General features: G+C 45.0%; 1 protein-coding gene across 2 annotated transcripts in view; it reads left to right on the top strand.

Annotated features, from left to right (window-relative positions):
* Window positions 1–27,027, top strand: part of TRIO (trio Rho guanine nucleotide exchange factor) — a 165,151-nt gene that overhangs the window by 88,739 nt on the left and 49,385 nt on the right. For both annotated transcript variants that reach the window (XM_026048555.1, XM_026048556.1), the window contains exons 31-33: window positions 742–884; window positions 1,558–1,657; window positions 8,786–9,029. In XM_026048555.1, the coding sequence (XP_025904340.1) occupies window positions 742–884; window positions 1,558–1,657; window positions 8,786–9,029 (487 nt within the window). The remainder of the gene's footprint in view (window positions 1–741; window positions 885–1,557; window positions 1,658–8,785; window positions 9,030–27,027) is intronic.

The following is a 27,027-nucleotide window of genomic DNA, read 5'->3' as shown; positions in this document are numbered from 1 at the left end:
CAGGCTACTGCTGCTCATTGCTGATGATGCTGTTTTCCATGGCCTGTATTTTTATTCAAAGATAGAAGCACTAAGATGGAACTGAAGTGCTTGTGGCTGCGAAGCTTTTCTGAAGATAATTGCCTTTGGATGAGAGCAGATAATGCCTGTGAATTCTGAGTCTAGGGAAGCTATAGATGTCAGAGGATGTCTTACCTAGATCCCTTTTTCTGTTATGTAATCTGTGATCTACTGTTTCAGCTGGAGAATTTTGTTGTTGTGTCACTTGGTAATGCTCAGCTTGAATGAAAGATCATCTTCTCTTTTACAAGTTACAATGCTTAGTGTTAAACTTGTTTATATTTTCAGATGTATATTTGGTGATTGCACAATAATATCACTTAAATTGGTATTTTAAACTCTTATGATAGGCTAAACTCTTATTGCTGAACTTGGTAAAGTAAGTCCATCTGTCCTGACTCTTAGTGAATGCGTGCTGGGCTTTACCTTCTTGGGTCTTCAAGTTAGGATGATTTTTAAATGGGCAATATTAATAATGTTAGGAAGTGTAGAATAGAGTTGTGGGTTCAAAGTGAAGACAACTAGCTTGAACTTTCTCTGTTCCATTTCTCCAAAATGATTCACAGAGTCATTCTTCCTGCCACCTTCTTTGTGTTTGTTAGCTGATCGAGTTTGTGGATCTCCCAGCTCTAGTAGCTCATTGTGTTTTTTTTGTTTTTCTTTTCTCCTTCCTTATCAAAGGCATCCAGTATAGAGAATAAACAGGACTGGATCAAACACATTCGGGAAGTGATACAGGAAAGGACCATTCATCTGAAAGGGGCGTTGAAAGAGCCCATCCACATCCCCAAAACTGCCCCAACAACAAAACAGAAAGGGAGAAGGTAAGTGGTATTTAAATTAACGAGTTCTCTAAGTACACATTTCAACAGCCCCGTTTCTTCTGTCCTGTTGAAATTCTCGCAGCTTTCAGTGGACTGTCCAAAACCAAGAGTCACTGTGGCAGTTTTACTTTATAGTTACTCTGAGATTCCTGCCGTACTGAACGGGTTAAAAATTCTGCTCTGAGCAGTCCTTGACTTGTCTAAATTCAGCCATTGTAAATGGAAAGGATTTGCAATTTCAGTTTGTTTGTTTTTTCTTCAGGACGGCTATGCAATTTAGATGTGTGCAATTCTGCTTGTATCACGTTCTTGGTTTTCTCTGAGTTTAAAATGTGGGATCTGCTTTTACTGAGTGAGGAATCTCGTTAACTGAGGGATCTGCTTGCTAACTTTGGTGACGAGACTGCACAAGTTTCTTACCATGGTTCTAGCTGATTTGCCATTGCCTTAACTCCATGTGATCCAGTCCTTGAACAAAAGAGTCTGTAAACGGTCTCTTTAAAGCATACAACTAAGTAATGCTAAGTGCTGAATATCTGATTTTGGCACCCACTGTTTTGTCTTGGTGCCCACCGTTACACCTCCTAGGTGCCTTTTCTTTAGTGTTGCGGGTCAGAGCTATCATGCTGCAACCCCAGTGCTAATACTGTAACAAAAACTAAATTATTTGCAGAGATGGCGAGGACCTGGACAGCCAGGGAGATGGTAGCAGCCAACCTGATACTATTTCAATTGCTTCTCGGACTTCCCAGAACACGTTAGACAGCGATAAGGTAAGTTTCCCACGGGGTGCCCTGTTTTGAGAGCAAATGCTTCGTGCTCTGGTGGGACTTACTACCTCTAGAGACAAAAGATAGAAACATTCTAGGGGGATCAAGTCTTTCTTGAAAGTAGTGATGTGCAATGAAAATAAAATTAGATGTGATGGGGAAACTAAGGAGATTGTCCAGGTCCAGTAGATCAAGGGGGAATTCTGTTTTTTCTAAACGTGAATCTGCTGCCTTCTTATGGATTGTTCATAGGGGATGAGCAGCCCCTATCAAATAGGGGTGGCCTTCCCTGTCAAATAGGGAATCAGAGGGGATGGCTGTCCCCTATCAAATCAGAAAAGAGTGAGAAAATAAAAACTATTTAAAAGCCATTTGAAAGCACAGGTTTATTTTTAGGAGGAGGATGGACAGTTGCTTATTATAACACTGGATAAAATTGGTCTGATGAGCTACTCCCACTGCACAGATAAATAATCAGTGCATAATAGACAGCAAAGTGAATAGGTTCTCACAGTTATGTTTCAGCAATTCCCATAGTCATTTAAAAGAGTTCTAATTTTCTGTATTTTGGCATGTCACTTAAAGCCTATGATCTTTTTTTCCCATATGAAAAAAGAGAGGAAGACAGATAGAAAGGAAGTACAAAGGTATTTAGGCTTGCTCTGGTATTTGGTAAAAATAGCCTCTGCTTTGGCCTTTTGAATTTATACTGAAACTATTCTGTAGTCTTTGGTTGTTTTTTCTGAGGATATCTATTGGAAAAATGGTTGCTTAGAGCAGGAAGAGCATCTTGCAGTGGCTTTTGTGGTGCTGCTTTTACTCCCACTGCATTTTGCAGCACTGTTCTGTGCATCTCATGAGAATTATTAACAGGGCTGGTCAAGTGAAATGCCCTTAGGATTGTCTTAGTCTGATGTAAAGAGGAATTTGAGCTTCTTACCAACAACCTGTTTAACAGGAATCATGAGTTAAGAAAGGAGCAATGGGGAGTTTCTAAGTACTTAACCAACAAATTTAGTTTTAAGGTTGGTTGATGAGTTTGGTGGTGTTAAAATAGCCTGGAGTTTTTGCATTAGTGTATAAAATTCTTGGTAGATTTTACTTTGACAGGAAAAACAGACAAATTCAGATTGAAGACTGGCAAGTTGCTTTTCTTATGTATGTAGCTGAGCAAATGTGCAACTGTTTCTGCACTCCTTAAAAGTATACAAATTATGAATCATATATTTCACATATATGTTTTGGTGTGAATACGAAGGAGAGTTTTTTTTAAACTTTCTTGAAGTATAAAATAGAACTTGCTAAGGAATGCTAACAGGCAGGAGGGCAGTGAAAGTTGTAGAATACGTTGACGCTCTTGCTTCCTGTGAGGCAGTCTCTCACTTTATATGTTAAGAATTCTTTTGCTGCCATCTCTAGCGTTTAAAAACAACTCTTGGTTTTTTCATCCTGGAAGCTTAAAGTATGTTTGGATGTCTTCTAGAGATGGAGCAAAATGATTTAGGGATTGTAGGTGCTGTCAGTGTGGTTAGCCAGGAGAAACAATGGGACTTTTCAGTCACATTCATTAAAATTGGAACAGCTCCCAAATAGAGCTGGGATTTCAAACTGAGAAACATTAAAAATATCAGCTACTTTGGAATAGAGTTAAGCAAGTGGTGAAGCTGTTTAGCACTGTTGTTTCTCAACATCTACCTGTTCATCTGTGTCCACTTTTGGGGTTTAAAACAAAAAGCCAACAAAAAACCCAAACATCTCAAAATAATCAGCAGTGAGGTAAAACCTTGCTATACCTACTGTCCTAAGAAGTTATACAGGGACACTATCAAGAATGAAACCCTGTATCAAAAACTCTATTCTTTTTCTTCTCCTCAGACATCTTTGCTGAAAGAGCTAGAAGTCCTTGGCCTGGAAGTTAGTGGTTAAGTTTTGTCCTATAGAACTTTCCTCTTTAGATCCCATTTTCTGACATGTTTGGCCATGGCTTAACCACCGAGAATAGCTTCATGATTAGCACTTTGCACCTTGACTTTTTGGGTTAGAATTGTAATTTTTGATTAGCTCTAGTTTTGCATGTTGCTTTTCATTAACGATTTGGATGATGCAACAGTTGACCTGTTTATAAAGCTGCATCCCTCCCAGCTTAATGTCATATGAAAACTGTATTGGAAGACAGGGTTAGAATTCAAAAACATCTTGTCAAGTAGGAGAAATGGATTGGCAAAGCACTGCAGTATAATATGGACACATTTGAGCTATTGTGAATAGGTGGAAATAATTAACTGCTAACGAAGATGGTGAGAGGACTGAATAGTTCTCGAAGCTCTAGAAGTTTTGGAAGATCACAAGCAGAACATAATTTAACAGTATGATGCAATTATGGAAAGCAGAAAAAAAAAAGAAACCCAACAACCCTCTACTGGGATTTCTGAACAGAATGCCAAGCTGTAAGCCATGGAGTCCTCAACCCTCTGAAGTCCTCTCCTGGACAGTGCAAGCAGTTCTGAGTACAGCCTTTCAGCAAAAGTCAGGGCCACTGGAAGAGCATCCAGGAAGAAAAGAAAAAAAAAAAAACAAGCTTCATTGATGGTCTGTAAAACGTAACTTATAATGAAAGACAGAAGAGTTGGGACTGTTGAGCCTGAAGAGAAAAAGGCAGAAGGAAGAACTGGAGATCTTCAAGAACGTAAGACACTGTTGCTCAGAAGTGTGGTGATTTAGTGGACAGGACAAGAACACTCATCTCAAAGGCTGGGCAACACTGGACATCCGTGGAATGAACTTGGGTAAATGTTAATGATGTGTCGCGTGGCTGTAGTCGATCATGCTCTGGAGGAAGAGAAAAGGGTAGATTAGGGAACTTCCTAAGATTTCTTTCCACCTCTTTTACTCCCGTGTACGAGGGAGCGCTCTGGGGTACTTCCTTGCAGGACAGGCTGACCCGCAAGCCGAGCGGCCCATCCCGCAGCGCTGCGAGGCCTAGTGCAGTGCAGGGTGAAAGGCACCTCCCCTCTGCCCTCCGAAAGCCTCCCAGCTCTCCTGGTGAGTGCCGGTCTGTTCCCATTCCATAAACACGTCCCCCTCCCCTGGCCCTCGGCAGGGCCTGGCTGGATGAGCGAGAGGTGACGCCGCCTGTTCCTTCCCCAGCCCTGGAGCGGGAAGCGGCTTTAACGCTCTGTTCTGGACGTGGCTCGCACGTGGGAAGCGGGACGGAGAGGCTCCAGGAAAGCGTGTGGCGGGAAGGGGAGGCTGCTTCGTGCATGTTTGCTGAGCAGGTAGTGACGTGAAATAACCCAAACTGCTACTGTGGTGGATGAGAAAGTGAGACGTTTTCAGAGGAAGAGTTATCAGAGGGGGTTGCCTTAAATAGTAGAAGCCCTGCCAGCTGCTCTGCGTGGTCAGTGGAGTAATATTTTATTTTTAACTAATTGTCTTTTTTGCCCAGCTGGTAACATTTTGTACTGCTCTCTATTTGAAGTTAAATTTCATTCACATGCTGCTTTAAGTTTGTGTGAAGTACTTTGGATAATAGAAAAAGGACTGAAGCAGCAGGAGACAACCAAGTATTTAGTTTCTGCCAGCTGAGAACATAGAGGAGAAAAGGCTCCCATCAGCAGAAGAGCTTCTAGTTTGCTCTTTCAGTAAAAACAAGATGTGTTTCTGAACACACACCGCCTTTCATAGCCAAAAAGCAAGTCTGGGAAGCTACCTGGTCAAATCCTAATATTCTTATTCGAGCTAGAGCTTGTCTCACCCTTCTTCTCTCCGGCAGTACAGTTGTTTCCATTTTAAGAAAGGAGTGATAGATTTTCACACTTGAAAATAAGTGGGACATTTTCTTAGATGTTCTCCCTTTTTTTCTTGTTCTTTACAAGCCGCTGTATTCAGCAGCAGTGGTAGCAGTGATCTTTTCAGGGAACACATGGGAGAGGACCCCTTCGTGCCACGTCTCTGAGTTCAGCAAATGCCACGAGTGAATTGAGCCAGCGAATGTGTGCGATGGATTTTTCTTTTCTCTCCACAAACAACAGTGATTAAAAGACCTCAGAGACTGACTTAAATGATGAACATAAATTTGAGCAACTGCAAGACACCGTGTCCTGTGATTAGCTGCTTAATTAAATCCTGCACCTTTTCAATCTACAGTTCTATTTCTGTCTGCCTTTTGTTTCTCGTTTAGTCTCTGTCTCTCCAGTTTCCATGTTTCAGACATAGCCTCACGTATTTTTTATCACGCGTGATTAATCCAGCTTACATAAAACGGATAAAGCACATAAAAAAAACGCCCTTCTTCAGCCTAAAGTTGAGTTTAGGTGGTGGAGTAACCCCGACTGTTCTCCTTGGTGCGAGAGAAGCAGCCCGGCTCTGCAGGGCGTCTCTGCTCCGGGCAGCGCCGCGGGCCCTGCCGAAGCCGCCCAGCAACGGCTGTGGAGCAGCGCGCTCCATCCCCCGCCCTCCTGGCTCCCCAGTGCGTTTCATCAGCGCTGAAGAGGCGTCCCCTCTCAAAAAGTGTGCTGTGGAGAAGCAAAAAGAAAGATGAAGATGAGAGGAAGAAGGAAACTGGCACTTTCCAACCCTTCCAGCTGCAGGAGGGATGAATGGCTGTTCTCAGAGGTGGGATAGTTGGGAAATACCCTCAGTGTGAGCTGGTTTCTTTGCGAGCACAGCCTGAGCTGTGAAAAATACAGGATTATTTTTGATGTTCTAGGCAGCGGTAGGAAAACTGTGCACCGGGTTGCACCTCAGTGCTTGCACGTTTGCAGGTGGGCTGCAGCTGGTGTCTGGGTGCAGCAGCGCACGCTGTGGCTGGCGTGAGTGGAAATGGAGTTGGGGGCAACACTGACAAACTGGGCTGTAACTGGGCTATCCCATTCCCATGCAGTCCCGATGACTGGCTATACTTTAATAGTCTCAGACACAACCAGCGACAGCCTTTTCCACTGGACTCTAATACCTTTTAAAGTACTTATTGATCATCAAGGCTGAGAACCTAGGGATATTTTTTTTCCCGTTGGGGAAGGAACAGAACTAACACCCGTATTACAGCCAAACGCATCTGCTCGCAAAATGTATTTTAATCTCTCTTTGCAGGAAGTGGAGGGTCAAAAAAGCAAGTAAAGCCCCCGAGCTATGTTCCTGTGGGTGTTCAGGAGAACATACGCCTAGATGCAATTTCTGCAAAGCCTCTATTTATTACTGTGTTGGTCCTCACAGTGCCGGGGGAAGGGATATAGATTTCCCTGAGAAAAATCTCCGGTCTGCGCTGGACACCTCATGAAGTCATTCTCCGTTGGCTTTTTCCTTAGACCCCATCAGGCACACACATGTTTTCAATTGTTTCTGAGCTTGCCTGAAGAAGGCTGTAACATAAATCAATACCAGAAAACAAGGGAGAGCACTCAACTTTTTCCCCTTTGACATAGTTTACATAGGCAGAAAAAGTAATATAACACGGAGGAAGAGGGAAGGGAACAAGAAGCTTTTAGAGAGGGAGAAGGTACATGTTTTGAAGATGCACACCTCGTAATTTGGGAACTGGAGCTGCCTGGAGAGGTGTAGTAAAAGCAACATGATTACCTGATTAATTTTTAGTCTGGATTTAAATGGGTGCAACCTGATTTATTTTCTTGAAATACTCCGTAAGAGGGGAAGGAGCCCCCTTGTATATGCCCTGCATCCCCCTGCAAAGCGAGGTTTTTCCTTCCCCGTGTGCACCCCCACGATGAAGGGCAGCTGTGAGAGAGGGAGAGCGCATGGGAAAGCTCTGGAGCGGCTCCAGGCTGCCTGCGGGAGCCGTGGCCTGGGCCTGGCCGCAGGCTCGAGGAAGCGACGGCCGGGATGAGCCCTCGAGTCCTGCTGCTTTTTGTCGTCTCCTCTAAAACTTGCTCTCCGTAATAAGCAGTCACAACCTAGTAAAGCTTGCGCTTGGCATTTCACTTTAAGACATCTAAAGAATAGAATAAATAATGATGCAGATTTCATCTCTCCTTTTGCTAAAGCTCGTGAGACTTAGCCGGCTGCCAGGTAACAGCATAAATGCAACAACAGTCAAAGCACAGTGTGACAGGAATTGTGTATAATAGGTCAGTTTAGCAGAAATCATGTATAATATGTCAGGATAGCAGGAATTATGTATGTTGGTGTAGTGTGTGCTTCTGTATTTGCCCCAGTTAGACCTCACCAAGTGTTTGTCAGAGAGCAGCAGTGTTACCTTTCTGAGCTGGAGTTTAATGACTTGGTCTACACTGCTAAATCCCTCAAGTTGGAGGATTTAAAGCCATGTGAGATCAAACAGGAGTGTTGCACTGGAGCAGTCTGAGTCGCTGCAGTCCTGAGTAGCCTGGAGCGCCCTTGCTGGATGGAAGCAGAGGGAATTCTCTGTCTAGTTAAGTTAGATGCCTGATCCAGCCCTGAGCAGTTTGGGGAGCTTTGCAAAGCTCAGAAAATTTTCATTTTATATCAAAGGAGCTGAATCTGAAGACAGGTGGCTTAGGCAAAGTGACTCTAATGAGGTGTTTTGAGTGACAGGAGGGACCCTAAGCTCTCACTCTCAATTCAAGTTTATGTGCATTTGTTTGGGGAATCCACAAAAAGGTGAAAATTAGGAGCCTATGGGGGGCGGTTCTGTCACGGTTAGGTATTTGGGAGCCCTACTGGAAGAAGTTTTTGCTGATTTTTGTATTTATGTATGGTATACCCTGGGTTATTTTGTGATTTGTTTATGTAGAGGTAGATTGTGAATAGGATGGGAATAGGCCAGCCAGCTTATTCAAAAAAGGTGACATTCTCCCTTTAAATTACAAGACCCGAAGCTGGTGAGTGATGGTATTTAGTAACAGTCTGGCTTTTTGTTGCCAGCTATCACCTGTAATACGTATTCTGAAGCGACTGCCTCAGCTTTCAGGGTAGCAAGTTTAGCGAGAAAAACAGCCCGAGTCCTCCACCCAGCACTGTCGCAGCCAGAGCGCTCCGAACAGGCGAGCGGAGCGGAAAGCTCCAGGAAAACATCAGGAGTGTTTCGTTGTGAGGCGACGGCCTCGTGACGAGGCGAGTCCCGGAGGCGGCTCCGCTCCGGTGCCGCGCGGGAAGGGGCGGCCGCGCGCGCTCACCTGCTCTCTGCTGTCCCCACAGCTGTCGGGCGGCTGCGAGCTCACCGTGGTCATCCACGACTTCACGGCCTGCAACAGCAACGAGCTGACCATCCGCCGGGGCCAGACCGTGGAGGTGCTGGAGAGGCCCCACGACAAGCCCGACTGGTGCCTCGTGCGCACCACGGACCGCTCGCCCGCCGCCGAGGGGCTCGTGCCCTGCGGCTCCCTCTGCATCGCCCACTCGCGCAGCAGCATGGAGATGGAGGGCATTTTCAACCACAAAGGTAGGGAGCCATGGGGAGAAAAGAAGGTAAGATGAAACAGAGCTGTCAACGGCGCTTGCTTGGGGTGGCGCCACGTTGTCATGTCTCCTTGATGCAGTGAATGAGTTAAGTACGTGCACCCGTGCTGCTCGTGCCGCTCGAATTGGGTGCTTGGGTGTTCTGTGTCATTTAACCAGAGCAGCAGTGGCAGAATTCATTCCCTTTGCCAGTGCAGCTCTGAAATCTTAACTTTTTAATTCTTTTTCCAGAGGTATGTAAGAACGCACCTCTGAAGGGTGCGGTAAAGATAGGTGAACTTTTTGATGTTTTTAAGGTTGTGGTATGCTGCAGTTTCTTTGTTCAGATTCTTTCATTAGGAGCATAAACACCAGGGACTTCCTGGATGCAAGGCTGTGAAGCAGAAGTCTGAAGGATTTAGCTGTAGTTGGACACTTTTCTCACTTTTTTGACCTCCTGTATGCTATAACCCTTTGGCTGGAGAAAGTATACAGCTGTTTTGATGATAACACTGAAAATGGCATTTAGGCCTCACTTAAACATTTCTCCCTGTGACAAGGGGAATGAAATCGTGGAAATGTTAGCGGCTCTGGGCTTCTTTTTTTTTTTTTTTTTCTTTTTTGTGTTTTCTTTTTTGAACACTGAGAGAATTGATAAAAGTCCTGTTTCCTTTGGAGCTAGGGGATTTTACTTTTGAATGTGGAGAAATTTATTAGGAGAGGCAGATTCTGCTGAACGATATGTAAGTGATGTGGAAAGCACTGAGCCTTTCAGCTCCTGAGGGGCTCTGCGCTACAGAGACAAAACTATTTTCCCCTCTAAGAGGGAAAACGTTTTGTCTCCTACAAATTAAATCAGTGGACTTAGTCTGTATTTCTTTCTGCCTCTAGCATTTGTATGGGAGGAATGGGATGGAAAGTTAATTCATTTAGTTTGACATATTGCTTTTAAAAGAGAGCATTAATTGCGTTAATAAAGGGAAGTGGCACACAAGAGAAGGCTAATGCTAGAATGAAGACTCTTTGCAGAGCTGCAGTGTGAGGTGACGCAGTTCCCCGCTCTGCCACGGGCTTCACGCCCGATGTTACAGCACCTCACGTAAGCCCTGGCTGTTAAGGTGCAGCTGCTCATTGTTTATTTCCATTTTGCTTGATGGGTGGTCAGGCTTCGGGAGTTGGAAGTTTGGTTTGCAGAACGTCCCCCCGCATGGGACCGCAGCCGAAACCAGTGTGTGAACTGTCCTGAACATAAAAATTCCTTCATATAGTTAAGGCATGTGGAAAAAAATGGGCTGCATACTGAGCACTTGAAACTGCTGGATGCTTCTGAGTTCAGTTTGTGCCTCATCACTGTGTCCCTTGAAGGAGGTGGATAATGTCCATTTATTTCACAGAGGGATTACGGAAATGAAACAAAATTAGCAGAATGTTTTGATTTTATTTTTTTTCCTCCTGTAGTGAAAAGTGCCCCTAACAATGCCACTGAGGAACTGCTCATTCCTGCTCAAATGCTGGGTTTACTTGAAGAGCTCTAAATAAGGCATTGGGGAATATGCTAATCAGAAGAGTGGGGAAAAAAATCAATGATCTCAGTTTTTAAGTATTGTTTATTTGTGGGCATTGATTGAAGTAGGTGTTCTTTAGGAAAAGAGCAAGTGAATGACTTGCATAACTTAAGGCTCTCTCTCATGCACTTGAGTGGTCAGCTTTCAAATGTCCTGTTTCCCAGATTTTCAGTTCTGTATCCTGCAACTTTTTTTTAATGTAGATATCTCCAGTTTTTGAATGATTCAACAAGTGAGGATTTTGGCCTCTGGGATCTGTAGGTCTGGAAACGTGTGATGTGTGAGGCTCTGTGTGTAAGCAATCTGAGTATTTCTGCACAGTTCATGGGTTGTACTGCATGTAGACATGAGCTGGGAAGCGCCGTAGCTCTGGTGTCCCAAGCTGCTGCTAGAGGACACCCGAAAGCAGAAAGATTTTACATAACTGCAAAGGCAACTGATAGATAATTCACCACTCCATCGCTGCTTGTGTTTGGGGGTTTATTTGAGCCTTTAGACTGCATAAATGAAGGTTTTGAGTGAGTGAATTAATTCAGCATGTTTTTGGTATCATTTGCACTTCATAGTTCTCTTAGTAACGTCTTTTCATCTTAGTAATTTCTGTAAAACGACATTCAAAGCATTACTGAGGCCCCGTAATTTGCACTGTAGTCCCTACAATTTTCACCTTTCCAACAGTATCATCTGTTTGCCAACTAAACAAACAAATTGGAAAACCAAGAAAACCAGTATTGGAGCTGGAGTGAGCTTCAAAGGTCTGAAATGGCAAGCCTCCTATTTTGCAGCCACATCCTAAGTTGTGCAAAACCAGTTTTCATTACCGAGCAGAGAAATGTTGGGTGACATTTAATGCCTCAGACATGTGAAATGTGGACTATTTGAAATAGGGGAACTTGAACAGTTAGGAAAGAAGACGGTATGTTCAGTGCAGTGTTCCTTGCCCACTCTTTTTCTATCAACCACAAAATTATTTTATTCTCATGTTATTAGGAGACAAGAGCTGACAGTCAAGAAAATGACTTTTTCATTTACCCATGAAAGTTTGTTTGTGTTGCTTGTCTTCAAATGTCTTTGTTATTTGAAATATATAAGGTCAGTATCAAAGGGTAAAAAGTTGCCCTGAGATACTTTAATTTTCAGCTTTGTAGCAGTTAAGATAGCAGATATAGTGTTGGTAATGGGAAGCATTACATAGAGAAAAGAAATTCATTAGGTGGATAGTCACTTCAGGGAAGAGTTGATTGCAGATTCCAGACCTCTTGCTCACTGCTGGATATGAAATCTATTTTTATAAATTATTTGGGTCATTTAATCAATCTGTCATGCAGATTACCAATGAGTACATTTAAAAAAATCTAAATCCCTTTTGTAATGGGGAAAGATGACAAGTGGCTAGGAAAGAGGGTGAATAACAGTTGGTGCACTCTGCAAAAAAATAATAATTGGCTTTGGAAGAACATGTTTTTCACAAGTAATACATAAGGCAATTTTTTTTTTCCGGTGATTCTCCACATATTATTGGAAATGAGAGAGTTCTTATTTGATACTTCTTTCATTTTTTAATGAGCTTTCTTCTCCTCTATTTAAAGTTGTTTTTGTACGAATAGATCTCTTCCCTTCCTTGGCAGGACATTTATACAGCCACAAAGCTTTGAGTAAAAGGCAAGGGACGGGTTTTGCTGAAACCAGACTGAACCCGTAAACTCCAGGAACACAGAAGGGCATTACAGATTGTTTGTTTGCAGATCTCACACCCATTTGGACTGCAGGTTCGCTGACTTTTCCAACCCGATGGTGCTTCTGCAGTCTGAAGGACTTGCCCTAGTCGTGCGTCTGCCGCCCTGTGAGTGCCGCGCGCTGAAGAGCTGCAGGGACTGCAGGGTGGGCAGCTGCCGCCTGCCCTCCCTATAAAGGGAGGGAGAGGGGGAACATTTTATAGTACCGGCCATGGAGTGGGGTAAGACTGGGGAAACTTGGAAGTTACTACATTTTTTAAGCTTGCTTTGCTCAACTAGAGAACTTCTCTTCCAAAGGGGGAGAAAGGGAAGGGGAGAAGAGGAGGAAAGGGGAGAAAGGTCCAGTGTGCCACATATGACCAAGAGCTGTGAGTGCTCTGACTGAGAAGTGTCCTCGTCACCTTCAATCCAGGTGCTGCCACATAGGGAGAGGCAGCCCCGAACAGCTGCAGCACAGAGGGTCTGCTCAGGTAGAAGGGGGATCCACGCTGGCTGGTCCAAGAAGGGCTCCCGTCCCAAGGGGCACCAGAGGAGGCCAAAGACAGTGACTTGGGCGGCGGTGGTTTGCTCAAGAGCCGAGTGCAGCTGCCGAGGGGGAGACTTGCTGTTCTAGGGCTGTGAGTGAGCAGAGCGAGGCCAGTGACGCCGCGGGTGAGGCCAGCGACGTCGTGGAGGCTGCGAGTGAGGCCAGCGACGCAGCGGCGGCGCCCGGGGCTGTCGGGAAGGGCGCGAGGCCTCGCCGTGTGGAGCCCGTGTGGGCTGCCCCTTCCCAGCGCAGCGGGAGGAAGGGGACCAGCGTCTCCTGCGCAGGCAGTTCGGATCAGGCGCGGGAATTGCGCGGAGCGACGTGCTGGAGCTGATCAAGCGGCCAAGCCTGTATCCATTGGATTGAGCGCTCACTAACAGAGCGTGCGCAGCGGGCTGCCCGTCCAGGCCCTCAGCTGCTAGGACGGCCCCTCAGGCTTTCTCACGTCCCGCTGGAAAGTGGAGGCCGAATTAGCCAGTAAAGTGGAGGAGCCCTCGCTGCTTCCTTTGGCTCAGCCTCGCTGCAGTCTGGGTTCAAACTGCCTGTCAGGGGGATTTGAAGTTGTGCAGGAGGGCAGGGGTTTCATTCACCAAAGGCCAGCTTCTTATTATCAGTTGTTCTGAGAGCCTAATAAAACATAAACTTCCATGTAGTCACCCATATTTTGCCAAGAGACGTTTAGACTGATAGCGACAGAGGTAGTTGGTCTGTGTGCCTGTGCGTGTGGCTGTGTAAACCATGTGCCTGTGCTTTGGTGCAGGAAATAAAATAGCTACGGTATAAAAGTAGACCAAGAATTCTATATCCTGACTTTCCCACCTTGGGGTTTTCAGTGGAGTTTGCAGTTCGGACCACGTTTTGAGCAGAAGTAAATCTAAATAAAGTATGAGCCACGGACTGTTCTGTTAGGTCATCACCGTTGCACAGAGCTTTGTAGCCAAGCGGTATCAGATGGCCAGAGCCACCAGCCAAGCTGTAGTTCACCCGTGAATAAGCAACAAGGTTTGCATGAATTCATTCTCTTGTGTTTTTCAGCCCTAAGCTGCCATGAGTTGTAGTAATTTTAATGAAAGTCACAATTTAAATTTCTAGAAGAGTTCTGTATTCAAGGAGCTTATACATGCTCTGAAACTTAAGGGGGTTACTTTCTACATAAATCTGCTGCTAACTCATGCACTGTTCTCTTTCTATAACTCAATCCAGATAGACTTGTCAGATATATCAGTATGTTCAGTGTTGGCTCTATTTGTGGGTGTATGTGGTTATTAATCTCTGAAATTTTGTACAGAGGTAATGAAAACTTCTGTCCTATTTGGGAATTCAGCATTATATCTGTGAGAAAGAGGAGAAATTTCTAGGTCTGTCTTGAGCTTACTTTTGGCCCCAGGCAGCTGACAGAGTTATTTCCCTTCTTATAAATCCTAGCTGGAAAGGAAGCAAGTGTGTAAAAGTATCTGCTTCAGAATAGATGTATTTGCACAGCTGATGTTTGGGTGGTACAAGGTGGTCATAAAGCAGCAATTCTGATGGCTTTAGATGGCTCAAGGGAGTTATTATTTTGCTTGCAATTAGCCTTTCTCTGACAGCAGTCTCTTTCTAACCGGGGTTTTTAGGCATAACAGAGTATAAACTAAAGTGAAATGCTATAAATATCATTAGTATGTTGCAGCTGAAGGAAAACATCCTGAAATGTTGTTTCTTTTCCCCAATCATCCTTTCTCAGGTGCAGAAAATTGTTTAAAGGTTGCCTCAACGTTAGGAGCTGCTTCCTGAAGGTGTCTTTGTTGCCCACGTATTGTCATAGATTAAGCCAAACTTCAGAGCTTGTGCTGACCTGCCGAAAGCAACCACAGGATTTTTCTTCCGTTTCCATGAGTAGCTTGGTGAGAAAAGGGAGCGTGGGGCTAGAGCAGCTCTTGGGAAGTGAAGGTGCTCGTGGAGCCGTGGAGTCATCGGGGCTACTTGGCAGCTGGCTTGGTTGTGAGAGGCATTTCCTTCCATACCTGGTCTTGTTGCTCATATTTGAGGGCCACATGAGCATTTCTTCATGAGTTCGACTTCCATCACAGAGCTGTGTAATGCTGTGAGTGGCTGTGAGGTCTTCTGTTCTTTTTCTGCCATTCTAGTTTTCAAGCATTTTTGCTACTTGTGTCAGTATTCTTAGCTTTGGTTTTGGGAGGAATATCTGTGTTTTCTTCTTCCTGGAGAAGACAAAATGGGTGAGGAGTTGGCTCAGGTGGATTCTTGGGCACTTGCTGAAGGTCTCCACATCATCATCTGCTGTCAGTGTTGCCTGCTAAGAGAAGCAGCAGTGGCTTATGCCAGTTCTGCTTTTATGAGAAAGATGTTGAAAGTTTGTGTGTTGTTGAATTAGTTTCACTTCTTCCTCTGATTAAATAATACAATATTAGTCGTTAGTAAATATTTCTTGTGCTAAAGCAGTTGTGTCATAGTTACTAAGAGATATACTTGTCTCTCTTGTAAATTGATGGCATTGGTTTCAAGTCACCATTGCACCATATTTTTACTACTTTTGCTAGTATAAATTCCTTGACACAGATCCATGCTGGATCTGTGTTTCTTTTAGCTTTCAGAGCTGTGTACAATTAGCGACGGGTATTTCTCTGTCTGAGACAGTTACTGAGCTTGAATTATTTGCTTCCTAACATGGGAATTACACAATAAGATAAAATTTTCATAACAAATTATATGAAAGAAATATCTTGAAGAGGAAAGCAAGACTCGGTAGCAAAAACATAAATCAAGTGTAAAGAAGGAAATGAGGACTAAAGAAAGGAATTAGTTGAGCGCATTAGGAAAATGCTTTAGGCAACCTCAAGCAGAAGAGTTTTGTTTATGGTGAAAGCCACCCACTCTTGAACTACGTGTTGCAGAGCCATTATCTCAGTAGCTGGTCGTTTAAAGATACCTGACTTGGTGGCTGCTCCATCCTACAGTATTTTCTGCTCCCCGCTTCCTTTTTTTTTTTTTTTTGCGTGCAACTACTTATAAGGACTAAAAATTGTTGTTCATTAGGGTAGAGCAGGCCTGGGTGATTTATTCTGTCATCCTGGAGGTACAAGAGGACTCCATGTTAGGATGGAGAGTCTGTTTAGCCCTTTTTGTGTGGTCTAGGAATTTAACATTGAATATTACCAATATAAAACTTACACTGAGGGGACATGCTTTGTTCAGCAGAAACAGAAAAAGTCAGAAAGTTTGTGGCAGGTAACAAAAATGTGCTCTTGCACCTGAACTCTGCAGCTGCAGTCCTGGAAGCTCATGGTCTTACATGATGGTAGTTGCTTTCTAAAATATCTAAAGTATAGTATTAAAGTGGCTGTTTCACAACTACATTCTTATAGTTCTAATCAGTGATGGTGATGGAGATTGAACTGTGTGACCATTGGCTTTGTGTTTCAGAGCTGCATTATTTTTGGCAGGGGAAAGTAAAATCTGTACTATATAACCCAAATAAAACTGTCTTGTCGTTGTCAGGGCTAAATTATCCCATTACTTAGATTCAGAGTATCTATAAAAATGTTAATTACAATGCAGAAACACACGCACATTTGGGAATTTGTTTGGCAGTACATTTTTTTATATATATATATATATATATTTTCTGGCTCTTTTGTATCTGAGAGGCAATGCAGAATAATAAAACCCTGTGCTGTGGAGTTTTTTCTCCCTTATTCCTTTTTTCCCCTGTGGAAATATTAGCCTCTAGGTATATCTAAATATGGTTGGTAGTAGATATGTGTGTAATGAAAAAGTGAAGTGTGCTAAATGTGACAAAAAATGAATGTGTGGTAAATACTTGCCAAAAGTGCCCATTTTTACCTTACTGCCCTGTGGGATGTGCTACAGAGGGGCTACTGGCTGAGACATTTTGATGAAGCAGCTTTAATAGGGGAAGCTGCAGAACTGCACGGGTGTTGGGTGTGAAATGCCTCGTGCTGGGAATCCGGGCGGCTGCGCAGGGATTAGCACAGCCTGCTGATGACTGTGGAAGAGGCACTGGGGAGCTTTGAGCCCCACGCAAGGGGAGCAGGGCACGGGTTGGGTCGGCGTAGCTGGCACAGGCGGCTCTGCTGTGCGCAGTGCTTGAGCTTCGTGCCTTCCTGCAGAGAGGGCACGGCCCTTATGGAGAGCATCCGTTTTCAATGACCTAGCCTGGCTGCTGGCACTGGTTCTCTTTTTAAGTCACTCGAAAGAAAAGACTTTTAAGTCAAGACTGTGCTTTCATATTCAGAAAACTTCTGAGGAATATGCACTTACCCTTTCTTTTTGTCCAGGACTACGTGCATTTCCAGGTAAGAAAATTAGCCAGGATTTCATGTTAGGAAGAATCCAGCTTCTGTATGTGCAGTTACAACTGGTTGGGAAGTGAAACCTGGTTGGGAAGACACAGGGTGTTTCACTATAGCTGAGGAGTCTATTTGAGAAAACTCAAAGCAGTGAACAGTGTGAAGAAGTGTAACTTGCATAATAAAAATGTTTAAAAGTCCATTATTCTTCGATGCGTCTTGACTGGGACGGCAAGTTCCTGTGATTTCTCCAACAGAGAGACACCACAGATTTCCTTTCCTCTCCCACCCCTGGCTAAGCAGTGAATGTGTGGAGCAACATTCCTTGGACCCGTCCAGCAGATTTTGTTGGAATTATCTGCAGTTGGTTTGTTGTGGTTTTGCTGACAGTGGCTGGGATCCTTCAGGCCGCTTTGGCATTCTGCAGCGATGACTGTGCTGAGGAGTCAGACTTTTCCCAAAGCCTTTCCAGATAAACAGCAGAGCAGGGACACCGAGCGTCTCGGCGCGTCTCTGAGAGGCCCCTCGGTGCCTGGGAGCAGCAGACGTGCCCCGGGCCCTCGGTCACAGCACGGGACAGAGTTAAAAGCAGGAGCCTAATGGTTAAAAGGAGAAGGAGCTTGCAGTTGCATGGGGTTGCATGCATATTCTCCCTTATGCTGCATGTTCATGTGGGCATGAACAGCAGCTTAGGACGTGTCCTGCAAAGCTGGAGACAGGAAGGACTTGTTTAGATCCTGGGCTTGGCCCTGAATAGTTGTATAAATGCTTCATTTCCCGATATCCTTAATTAAAGCCTGAGAACTTTGGTGACCTGGTATCAGTTGTGCTTGACAAATGCCCTGCCCTAGCTGTAGAAAGGAAGGTTGTGAAACACCCAGCTGAAAATACCACTTTTAGCATCGATCTGAAAATAATTTCCCCAAAGTTAACCGTTTTAAACATTTAACGAGATGGCTCGACCATAAAGCCCCGCAGGCTGCGCTGCTCCTTTCCAGCAGCCCCTCGTCCCCCGTGGAAATGCCGCAGTGTGTCGAAAGGAGTTCCTGGAAATCGCAAATTAAGGATGTTCACACAATTCACCGCAAAAAATGCCAGTCCTGATTGATTCAACTTAAAGGTTTTCTTGGCAGCTGGCAGGGCCGGAAATAACGGGCTGAATGTGAGCCGAAAGGGCCACTGTTCTCCCCATTCCGCTCCTCGCAGACCGGCTCTGTTATCTGGGAGACGGAGGCGCAGGGAACAGGATGAGCTTTGTGTATGGAGCCGAAGAAACTGGATCCTAGCGGGGCAGCTGGGCTCCCGACATTCGCACTGTGGGCACATTGTGTCCCGGGGGAAAGCCCGAGTCAGGGCTCCTCTTGGAATATTAATCTCCCAGCAAGAACTCACCTTGGAAGGCAGAGCCACAGATTTATTTGTCGATGCATTTTGGGCCATTCTCTGATATTTTGGGTTGTGTAACTGTATTCTGGTGTGAGGTGAAGAGTTTGACTTGCCCAAGATAGCATTTGTGTGCAAGGGTTGGCAGATTTTATTTAAATGGGAATTACAGGAATGTCAGAGTCTTGGTAGTTGGGCATCTGTCCAACCTTGGATCCCAGGTCTGGGTAGTCTTTGTTCCTCTGCAGCCTTGGAGAGCTCTAAATCTCTTCTCTCCTACCTGCAGAAATAGAGCTCAGAATTATTGGAACTGTGCATTTCTGAATGGCAGAGGAGTTTGTCTTGCAGCTGTCTTCAGAAATGGCTTTGAAATAGTGGCATTTAGATGCTGGCCCACCTGAGTAAAGTATTCCCTCTTTTCCTGTTGATTCCAACCGTCTTGAGCGTGTTTCCCTACTTTCAGGATGAATTTAGAAAATGCCTTTGTGGCGCTGGTTTCGAAGTATCTAAATCCGTTTTATAAGGGAATGCTGGAAATACAAGGGGAAGATTGCAGAGATGGGCATGCCGAGTTTTGCCCAACAGTTTTGCATTGGCTTTTAAAGCCTTTATTTGCCCACTCCAGCCTTTGAAACTTTTCTGCTTCCTCCCAAATGGTAAATATTAAGGCAGAAGGGCTGGTTGTTCACTAAAAACCTCCTGCTGAAGCTCTGAAGCAACCTCAGTAGGTACCTGAAAATGGACTCTCAGCATTTTGTTAACTTCCATTTCTTGTTTTGCTTTTGCTTTGCCCGAGCTGCCACAGAATGTCATGGGTCCTTGCAAGGATTAGGTCGGAATGCTGTTTATCCTTGTTCAAACACGAGTTAAGATGTTGTTTCTATTACCATGCAAATGTTTTTGAACATGAGCAACGCAAGCAGCTGAGCTCCAGTTGGCGCCTTAAAGAAAATGTTAAGGGGATGAGGATTTCCATTCTTGTGTGAAGACTCTTTCCTTCCTGTGGCAACGGGTCATTCCAGACAGCACGGGGAGCAGTTGGTGCACGTGGGAAACGTGAAGGGAAGCAGGGAGGTTCCCTCTGACGCTGTCCATCCATGAGCTCGGAGATGAGCTGTAGGAAGCTGGTCCTGTTCCTGCTTGTGGACATGTGGTGCTCCATGTGCAGGAATGCCACGGGGTGTGTGGGGCGCTATCTGCTGAGCAGGAGCCGTGCTGGGGCTTTGGCTTTATCTCTGCTGATGCATTCGGATGGTTTCCCTCCCTTTCAAGTTGCTGTCTTGAAAGACAGAGAGATGTTTTGACTGTGACTTAAAAATCATTGGGAAGGAGCTGATATGTGTGTGTGTGTGTGTATGTATGTATATATATATAAGATAGACGGATATTTTTGTTCATCAAGACACTTTCTCTGCTACTGTTTTAAGTGCCTGAGGAGTATCTTAAGCTACCTGGAGTCTGAAGGGCCATTCATCTGTGCTTCCCTTTAAAAACAGCCTGATAACTGCCTACTTTTAAAAAGAAAGATGGTGCAAAGTGTTTAGCCAAGAAAACACACTTCAGCTTTATGCATGTAAGGAGGAAGAATAGTTAATAGTTAAAAAATAATTCTGCTTTGAAAACTGATCTTTTTAGATGCTTTCAAACCACCAAAGTTGGTATGGAAATCTTGGTATCCAATCAAGGTCTATTCCCCCATCTGGCTGCTTTCTAAAAATATTCAAGTAGAGGATGAAGGTGAGAGCAGCAGCTCGGGGCTTCGGTGCTGACCTGCCAGGTAATCAAAGGCGTTTTGCACCGAGCTGGGCTTTGTGGCCAGCCTTGCTTTGACCTAAAGCTGTGCTCAGCATGGACTCTGCTTTTCCTCCTGAATTCGAGGTGCCAGCCCCGTGCTCCGTTACCAAGGATGACTCGCTGCAAAATGTCATTGAGGTGGGGGGCTCCCTGGCAGGCAGGGAGCACCGGTACAGGAGGGGTCCCACGTGCCCCCAACCCGGCAGGGCTGAGGGCAAGGAGGCCTTTGAGGCAGGGCCGGGCGAAGCTGCAGAAGGGCCTTAATGGGCTACTCGCTTGCGCCTGGAGTTACTTATAGGTACGTATAGGGATGCTCGTCACAGCTCCAAGTGGGAGCTGGGAGGTTAGAAACATCTTTGGATGTTTAAGGCTAATCAAGGTACCAGTGGTACTAAATAGTGGTCCCTGCATGCTGATTCAAGAAATAGGATATGTTTGCAGTGCAGGAATCCTTTCTCTTCTGCTTTTCCTTCAGCAGGAGACATCACAGGTCCAAGTTTTCTGCCTCTAGTCAATGGACTGTAGGGCAGCTGTAATTATTGCTTCATTTATGCACAATAGGTTCCTGAGCTAAATTCTTGCCTAATCACAGTGATGACTCTGCAGTGAGCTCAGGTGAAGTCTTCTGGCTCCCCTTCACCCAGCTCCTTCATAGTGTCTTTGATCTGTTCTTCTTCCCCAGTTCACCTGTGAAATGCCCCATGTGCACTATGATTCACGTGGTCATTTCCCTTGCCCCTCTAATTTCAAATTCCTGTTTTGAGATGAGAAGGAACCAAAGCAAAAGCTGCAGATGGTGGTGTTTGATTTGAGTAGGAAAGAAACGATTTATTGCAGTTCCAAACTACGAATGATGCAATTCCCACAGTGCTGTAAGTGTTGCCTTGCCTATTTGTTCATGCTTTAAATTCAGTCCGTTTGCAGTTAAAAAACAAAAAACAAACAAAAAAAACTTGGATATGTGAATTCAGCTGTGTCTTAAAAACTTCCTTACAAACAGAAATCAATGTTTGGAAGCTGTTTTAATTTCATTAGATTTTCTAAATCTTAACTAAGTTCTGTAGATCTGACTAAGAATGAGAATAGCTGGATATTCTTCAGCATGCTTGATGTGTGTGGGAACTATTGGGGAGTCGAGAAAGCGATTGTTTCTGTTGTTTTTATTCTTCAGCAACCAGAAACTTAAGAATCATTTTCAGATGTTTAACAACTTCATAAAGAATAAATTGGACTAAGTGCAAGTCTCACTGTTGCTGGCAAAGTGCAAATACCACATATCCTGAGGAAAGGGTCTTTTTCTTGGTGGGGTTTGGTTTTGGAGGGAGAGAGCAATGTTTTTCACTTAAGAATGTAATATTTGATGAAAATCACCTTGAATTAGAAGAAAATGCTAAGGATCTAAGATTCACAGTTTCAGTGTGGGAGGCCGTGAAGGAGAAAGCTGAGAATTTAGGATGCCTGTCCTTAGCAAAGTGAAGAACGTGGTGTTTTGGTCCCCGCGATGCGGTGCACCCAGCTGCTTGGTGTTGCGGGTGAGCTGCCCTGTGGGCAGTGCTCAGCAGCGAGGGGCCCTGCAGGCTCTGCCTCACTCCCTGCCGCTTCTGGCCCTACGTCTGTTGCGTTACGGCGTTGCTGGTGCTTTTGCCACTGACAGCCTCCTCGTTGTCCTTATTTTCGTCTTTCCCCCTGTCTTTTACCGCACTGAATCTCATTTTAAGGCTATTTTTGCCCATGACACTATGATGTAAGCATTTAATTGCTGTTTTTGCAAGAAACTAATCCTTCCTTTGGCTTCCTCGCTGTTTATCTCCTGAACCACTTGCATATTGTATCTCTCTGTATGCTTCCCAAAATAAGAGGATGAAGTGTTCAGGAGAAAAGTACAAACATCTTATGTTTGTCAAGTGGCCAGGCAATTCCTGAAGCTAAAGAAGTAATAAATTGTTTATGGGCAAATGCTGGTGTGGTCTTGTAGCTGAAGAATGCAATGTATTAAAAGTCAAAATACCTGCAGTTGCAGTTTACTGAACTGGGAAACAAAGTAATAAATTGGTAATGTAGCTTGCAGAATAAGAGCTTGAAGGTGAATACATCTGAAGTGTGCTTTAAAACGGAGCGAGGTTTCAAGTGAATTTACCAGGAGGGGCAGAAAGGGCTGTGTCTGGGTTGTTAATATTTTTCACAAATAAGACTTCAAAGGAGATGAACGTGAGGGCAGAGTGTGCGCTTTGGTACAGGCTTTGTCGAGAAGAATGACTGTTTTGGGGGAAGTGCTGCTTTAGCTGGCTGCAAAACGCCTCTCTCATCTGTGTTTCTTTCTGCATTAGCTAAAGCGTTAAGGGCTGTGCGCTGTAAAAGGAAGGGGCTGTTAACGAGGCTGCTCTTCCTGGTGCCTCGCCCGGGCGCTGGGTCCCTGCCGAGGGGCTCCGCGAGGCGCCTCCGCACATCAGCGCTGAGCCTCGGCTCGGGTGCTTACGGTAGCGCGTCACGCGCCGCCTCGGCCCCTTCCCACGTGCGGCTTTAAAGCCTGGAGCGGAGCGGAGCTGGGCGCCTCGCTCCGGAGCATCCCCGGCAGCTCCCCTCGCTCCGGAGCATCCCCGGCGGCGGCCCCACGGCAGCGGCAGCCCCCGCGCGCTCCCATGGCCCCCCACGCCGCGCGGCCCTGAGGCTCCGCCGTGCGCGCCATGCCCAAGGGGCTGAAGCAGATGGACGCGCTGGAGCCCCTTCATCCCGGGAACCCCACCTGCTGCGGCAACGGCCAGCCGGGCGGCTGCAAGTACTGGATCCTTGATCTAGGTATTGGCTCCTGCGCGCCACGGAGAGGGCGAGGGGGCTCTCCCTCAGAGGGTCAGGGGATGGTTTTCCTGTCCTGTGCTCTGTCCCCAGCCGTTGGACACCAATTCAGAAAGTGGGGGAGCTGAACAAAAAGGATCTCTGTGGGAAAAGGGGCATCTCTAGAGGGAGTCTACCCCGTGGGAAGCCCCTGGGGAAGTGTACAGTAAGCTCTTTCAGGAAAAAAAGGAGGTAAATGCACATGTTTATTTTCAGTTGGAACAGTGGGAATTAAAAATGGTAACTCTTGCTCTGTGTAATGTTATTACTGGCAGTAATTTGTTTTAAAAGCTTAGTAGAACTTTCCTTAGGCTATTGCTGCTAAAGCCAGGGTTGAAGATTCTGCTATAGGTTTTAGTTATTTCTGTTGAATTACTGTTGCAATGTAGCATTTTGGGAATAGTGCTGGAAGGAAAGGGTGGCAGGGAAACAGTGATCTGCATGGAATTTCCTCAGAGACATCACTGATACCAAAGTAGAGTAACCTGGGGGAACGGACCCCTCGCTCAGTCCTGAGTGGAGAAGCACATAGGTGCGGCTAGGGATGTTCACCTGACGTGTAGTTGAGCCCGCTCGGCTGCAGCACTTTCAGCAGGAAGCAGTGCCGTGCTTGCCGCGGGCGCTGGCGCTGCAGAGCGAGCTGCCTTCCCGTGGGCAGCAGTGTGGAGCCCTGCAGGGCTCTGCTGTGCGCGGCTCCCAGAGGGACTCGCCTCACCCGCCGCGCGCCCCGCTCTCGGCGCACCCCGGAGGTAGCAACAGGCTGCCGCTGTGGATGCGCCCAGGGCAGCGGGAATGCGAGTGCGGAGCCAGCTGCGGAGGGTGCCGCGTGTCAGGGGATGGCGGCTGCTCCCCGAAGGGAAGGAGGCAGCGGAGCAGCAGCCGCAGCGGGTTCACGTGGGCAGCGGCGCCCGCTGACACCAGGAGAGCCCCAGTCTCACGATGCTCCTCAGTAGCCCTGGTGCTGTGTACTCGCTTCCTAAAACAGGGATCGTGCCAGTTTTCAGTCCTAAGCAGGTACAGAGGAGTCCCTAAACACGTACCGGAGGTCCCTTCGCAGCACAGCAAGTCTCTGTCCCGTAGTGTTTCCCCTCCGTTCTTTCCTGGAGCAGACTTGCTTCATTTTGAACATCTGTTGCTGTTTAACTTCTGTTATTCAGGCTACAATCTACCTGCTCCTACTTCCCAAGAATTTTTAGTAATCGTGCTTTATAAAATACCAAGTGAAGTTAATCCGGAGAAGGGAGATGCTTCACGCTATTATCTGAATTAATGTAATTATAAATAGGTAATTTTAGTAAGGTAGTTAATCGTAAAGGCATGTGCGAAGTTGTCTTGGTCAAGCATCTGTGATTTCACAAACATTTTTCATTGTTCTTTCTGCTTCTTGAAAACAGATGTCCGCATGTACCAGCCATGTTGCAATAAGGCTCAGTAGCCTTTCACAACAGGGCAGCTAAGCTTTCTGGTGTGACCCAGTACATCTGCAGCTGGGCCATCACTTAAACTGGAAGGAGTCAAATTAGATGGTATTTTGGGCCACTGCAGACTTAAAACTGACCCTTTGGCATGGGTTGAATTTTCAGAGTGCTTTATATAATGTATGGATTTGCTGATAAAGTCCTCACCTGAGGCTTTGACTTTGTTTAAAGAATTTTAAGGAGTTAAAAATTTTGGTTTATTCTTCATTAAACTGTTAGGGTATATGTAGTGGCATTGATAATAATTAGGTCCTGTTTAATTCAACGATCTGAGGGGCTTTTCACCCCCGCTTGTTTCTGCAGCTTAAAGGAGACAAATGCATTCAGATTTCAGGAGACAAAAAAGAAGCTTTGAGTAATGAATTGGCAAGAACCTACAGAAATTAAAGTAACAAATGTTGTATTTTTGCCTTTATCTGACTTCAGTGGAGAAAGCAATGGTTTCCAGCCAGTTAGGAGGAAACCAATCCTCATGGTAATTCCACCCATTCTTGTAACTTAAAAACGCACTGCATTTGAGACAGCTGTGGCTAAACAGCAAAGTTGTTTATGGTTATCTGGATGGAGAGAGTGTTGAGTAGCTTCAGTCTGGAGTTGCATATTGGAAATGATAACATCTTTTTTCAGTTATCTTATTAGCCAGAAGAAACAATAAATGTATGCATTTCAGTCCCTAAGTGGATTGTGTGAGTCTATATTTCACTTGGGAAATTTGAGAGGCAAATCTCATGGATGAATTCCAGGGAATAATTCGACAAAACCAAAATTTATCCTAAAGTTATTAACTATGTGGGGGCTGGTTTGAAGGAGGAAAGGTGGTTGTAGCAGTAGAGAGAGTTGTCATTTGCCTTTGAAGAAATAAATTTATTATGTTACTTAATATATTTGCAACAGATAACTTAAAAGAATGTATATGAATCAAACTGGCATTCTTTTTTTCCTTTTTCATATCATTTTATGGTATATCAAGCCAAAGAAATAATTCATCCATAAAACAGGATGCTTTTACTATAGAGTAATTGTTAGCAAACGGCATCCAAGAGAGGATAAAGGGTCTCTGAGGACCAGACTCAAAGGATGCAGTGGGAGAGTCCAGTATTACTAATGGGTTGGTGTAATTCTTGGCCTCCATCCACCTCCACACTTTGAGAGTCTATTCTTTCCGAGTGCAGATGGAAGCTGTTAAGTATGTGCTGTGAGCCCTTTCCCGTCTCCCCCCAGAAAAGAGCGTGCAACCAAAATCCTCCTGCCACCGAGCACATCTGTCAGCTGTGGGCTGATGTGCTTGATGGGGCTACTCACCTGACCTGCGTGTCCTTCCCTGCTGCCCTTGCAATTTCCAGGCTGTGCTGCTTGCCAGAGAGCTATTGTGAAGGTGTTATTTCAAGGTGGGCAAAAATGAAACTCTGATCAGCTTTTATTTATCCTGGGCTGGCATCTGTGCTCCAGATGCTTCAGCCCTAGCAGCTGGGCTGGCAGAAAGCTCCCCATTTCTCATACCCTTCAAAAATGGTTTTAGATGTAGGAGCTTATTTGAGAGATGCCCTCATGTCCTTTCATAACTGCCTTCCATGAATAGTAAGGATCTGAAGATTTGAGGCACAGTGGTTTTGCTCAGAATGAGCTGTTAAGATCCTTCTCCCATTCTCAGATGGTTTGATCTGAACTGCTCCAAATTTTTATCTCCCATAATTCAGATATATCATTTCAGTGTCCATGAAGTGATAATTACCATGTTTGCATTTGGGTAACTGCTTCATAAAACATGCAAGGATTCAGCCACAGTGCAGATGGGATGTGTGCATGGAGTTGGCCACAGACCATCTTCTGCCTCTGCTCCCTGGAAGGCCACCTCTTCCTCTCGGAATACATATAAGCACCACATGAAAATTTTGGAATTTAAAATGGTTCTTGTCTCTCATCACATCTCTATTTCAAACCAGCTCCTCAACTCCTAGTTTTACAGACTTCTTTTTGAAAGATATAAAAAGGAAAATGTAAGAAATCCTGAAGGAAATGTAATTAGATTTATAAGGTGAACTTTATGTAATAAGGATTTGTAAAGCTATTGCCATATTTAAAAAAAAAAAAAAGTGTAACTTTTAATATAAGCATTTTGGGATTTTACCAAGGTGACTATATCCCTATATATCATTAATGAAGCATGTTCAGATTTTTTAAGTAATCAAAAACTCATTGACTTAACTGCAAAAAGATGCTGGAAATGGAGAAGTCAACACCTCAAAGGTGTCCCAAGTGGAACAAAATATCAGACCCGCCGAGATTTGGATCTTGCTCGAAGGTCTGTAGCAAATGGATGCACTGAACTCGAGCACAGCAGGAAAGCCCTGGTTCTTCTCAACTTGTTGGGCCTCGTG

Source organism: Nothoprocta perdicaria, unplaced genomic scaffold (assembly GCF_003342845.1).
Source record: "Nothoprocta perdicaria isolate Ctin4 unplaced genomic scaffold, notPer1 scaffold_55, whole genome shotgun sequence".
NCBI classification, from domain to species: Eukaryota; Metazoa; Chordata; class Aves; order Tinamiformes; family Tinamidae; genus Nothoprocta; species Nothoprocta perdicaria.
Note: the sequence above shows the minus strand (reverse complement) of the source record. Positions and strands in the feature narration are given on the sequence as shown.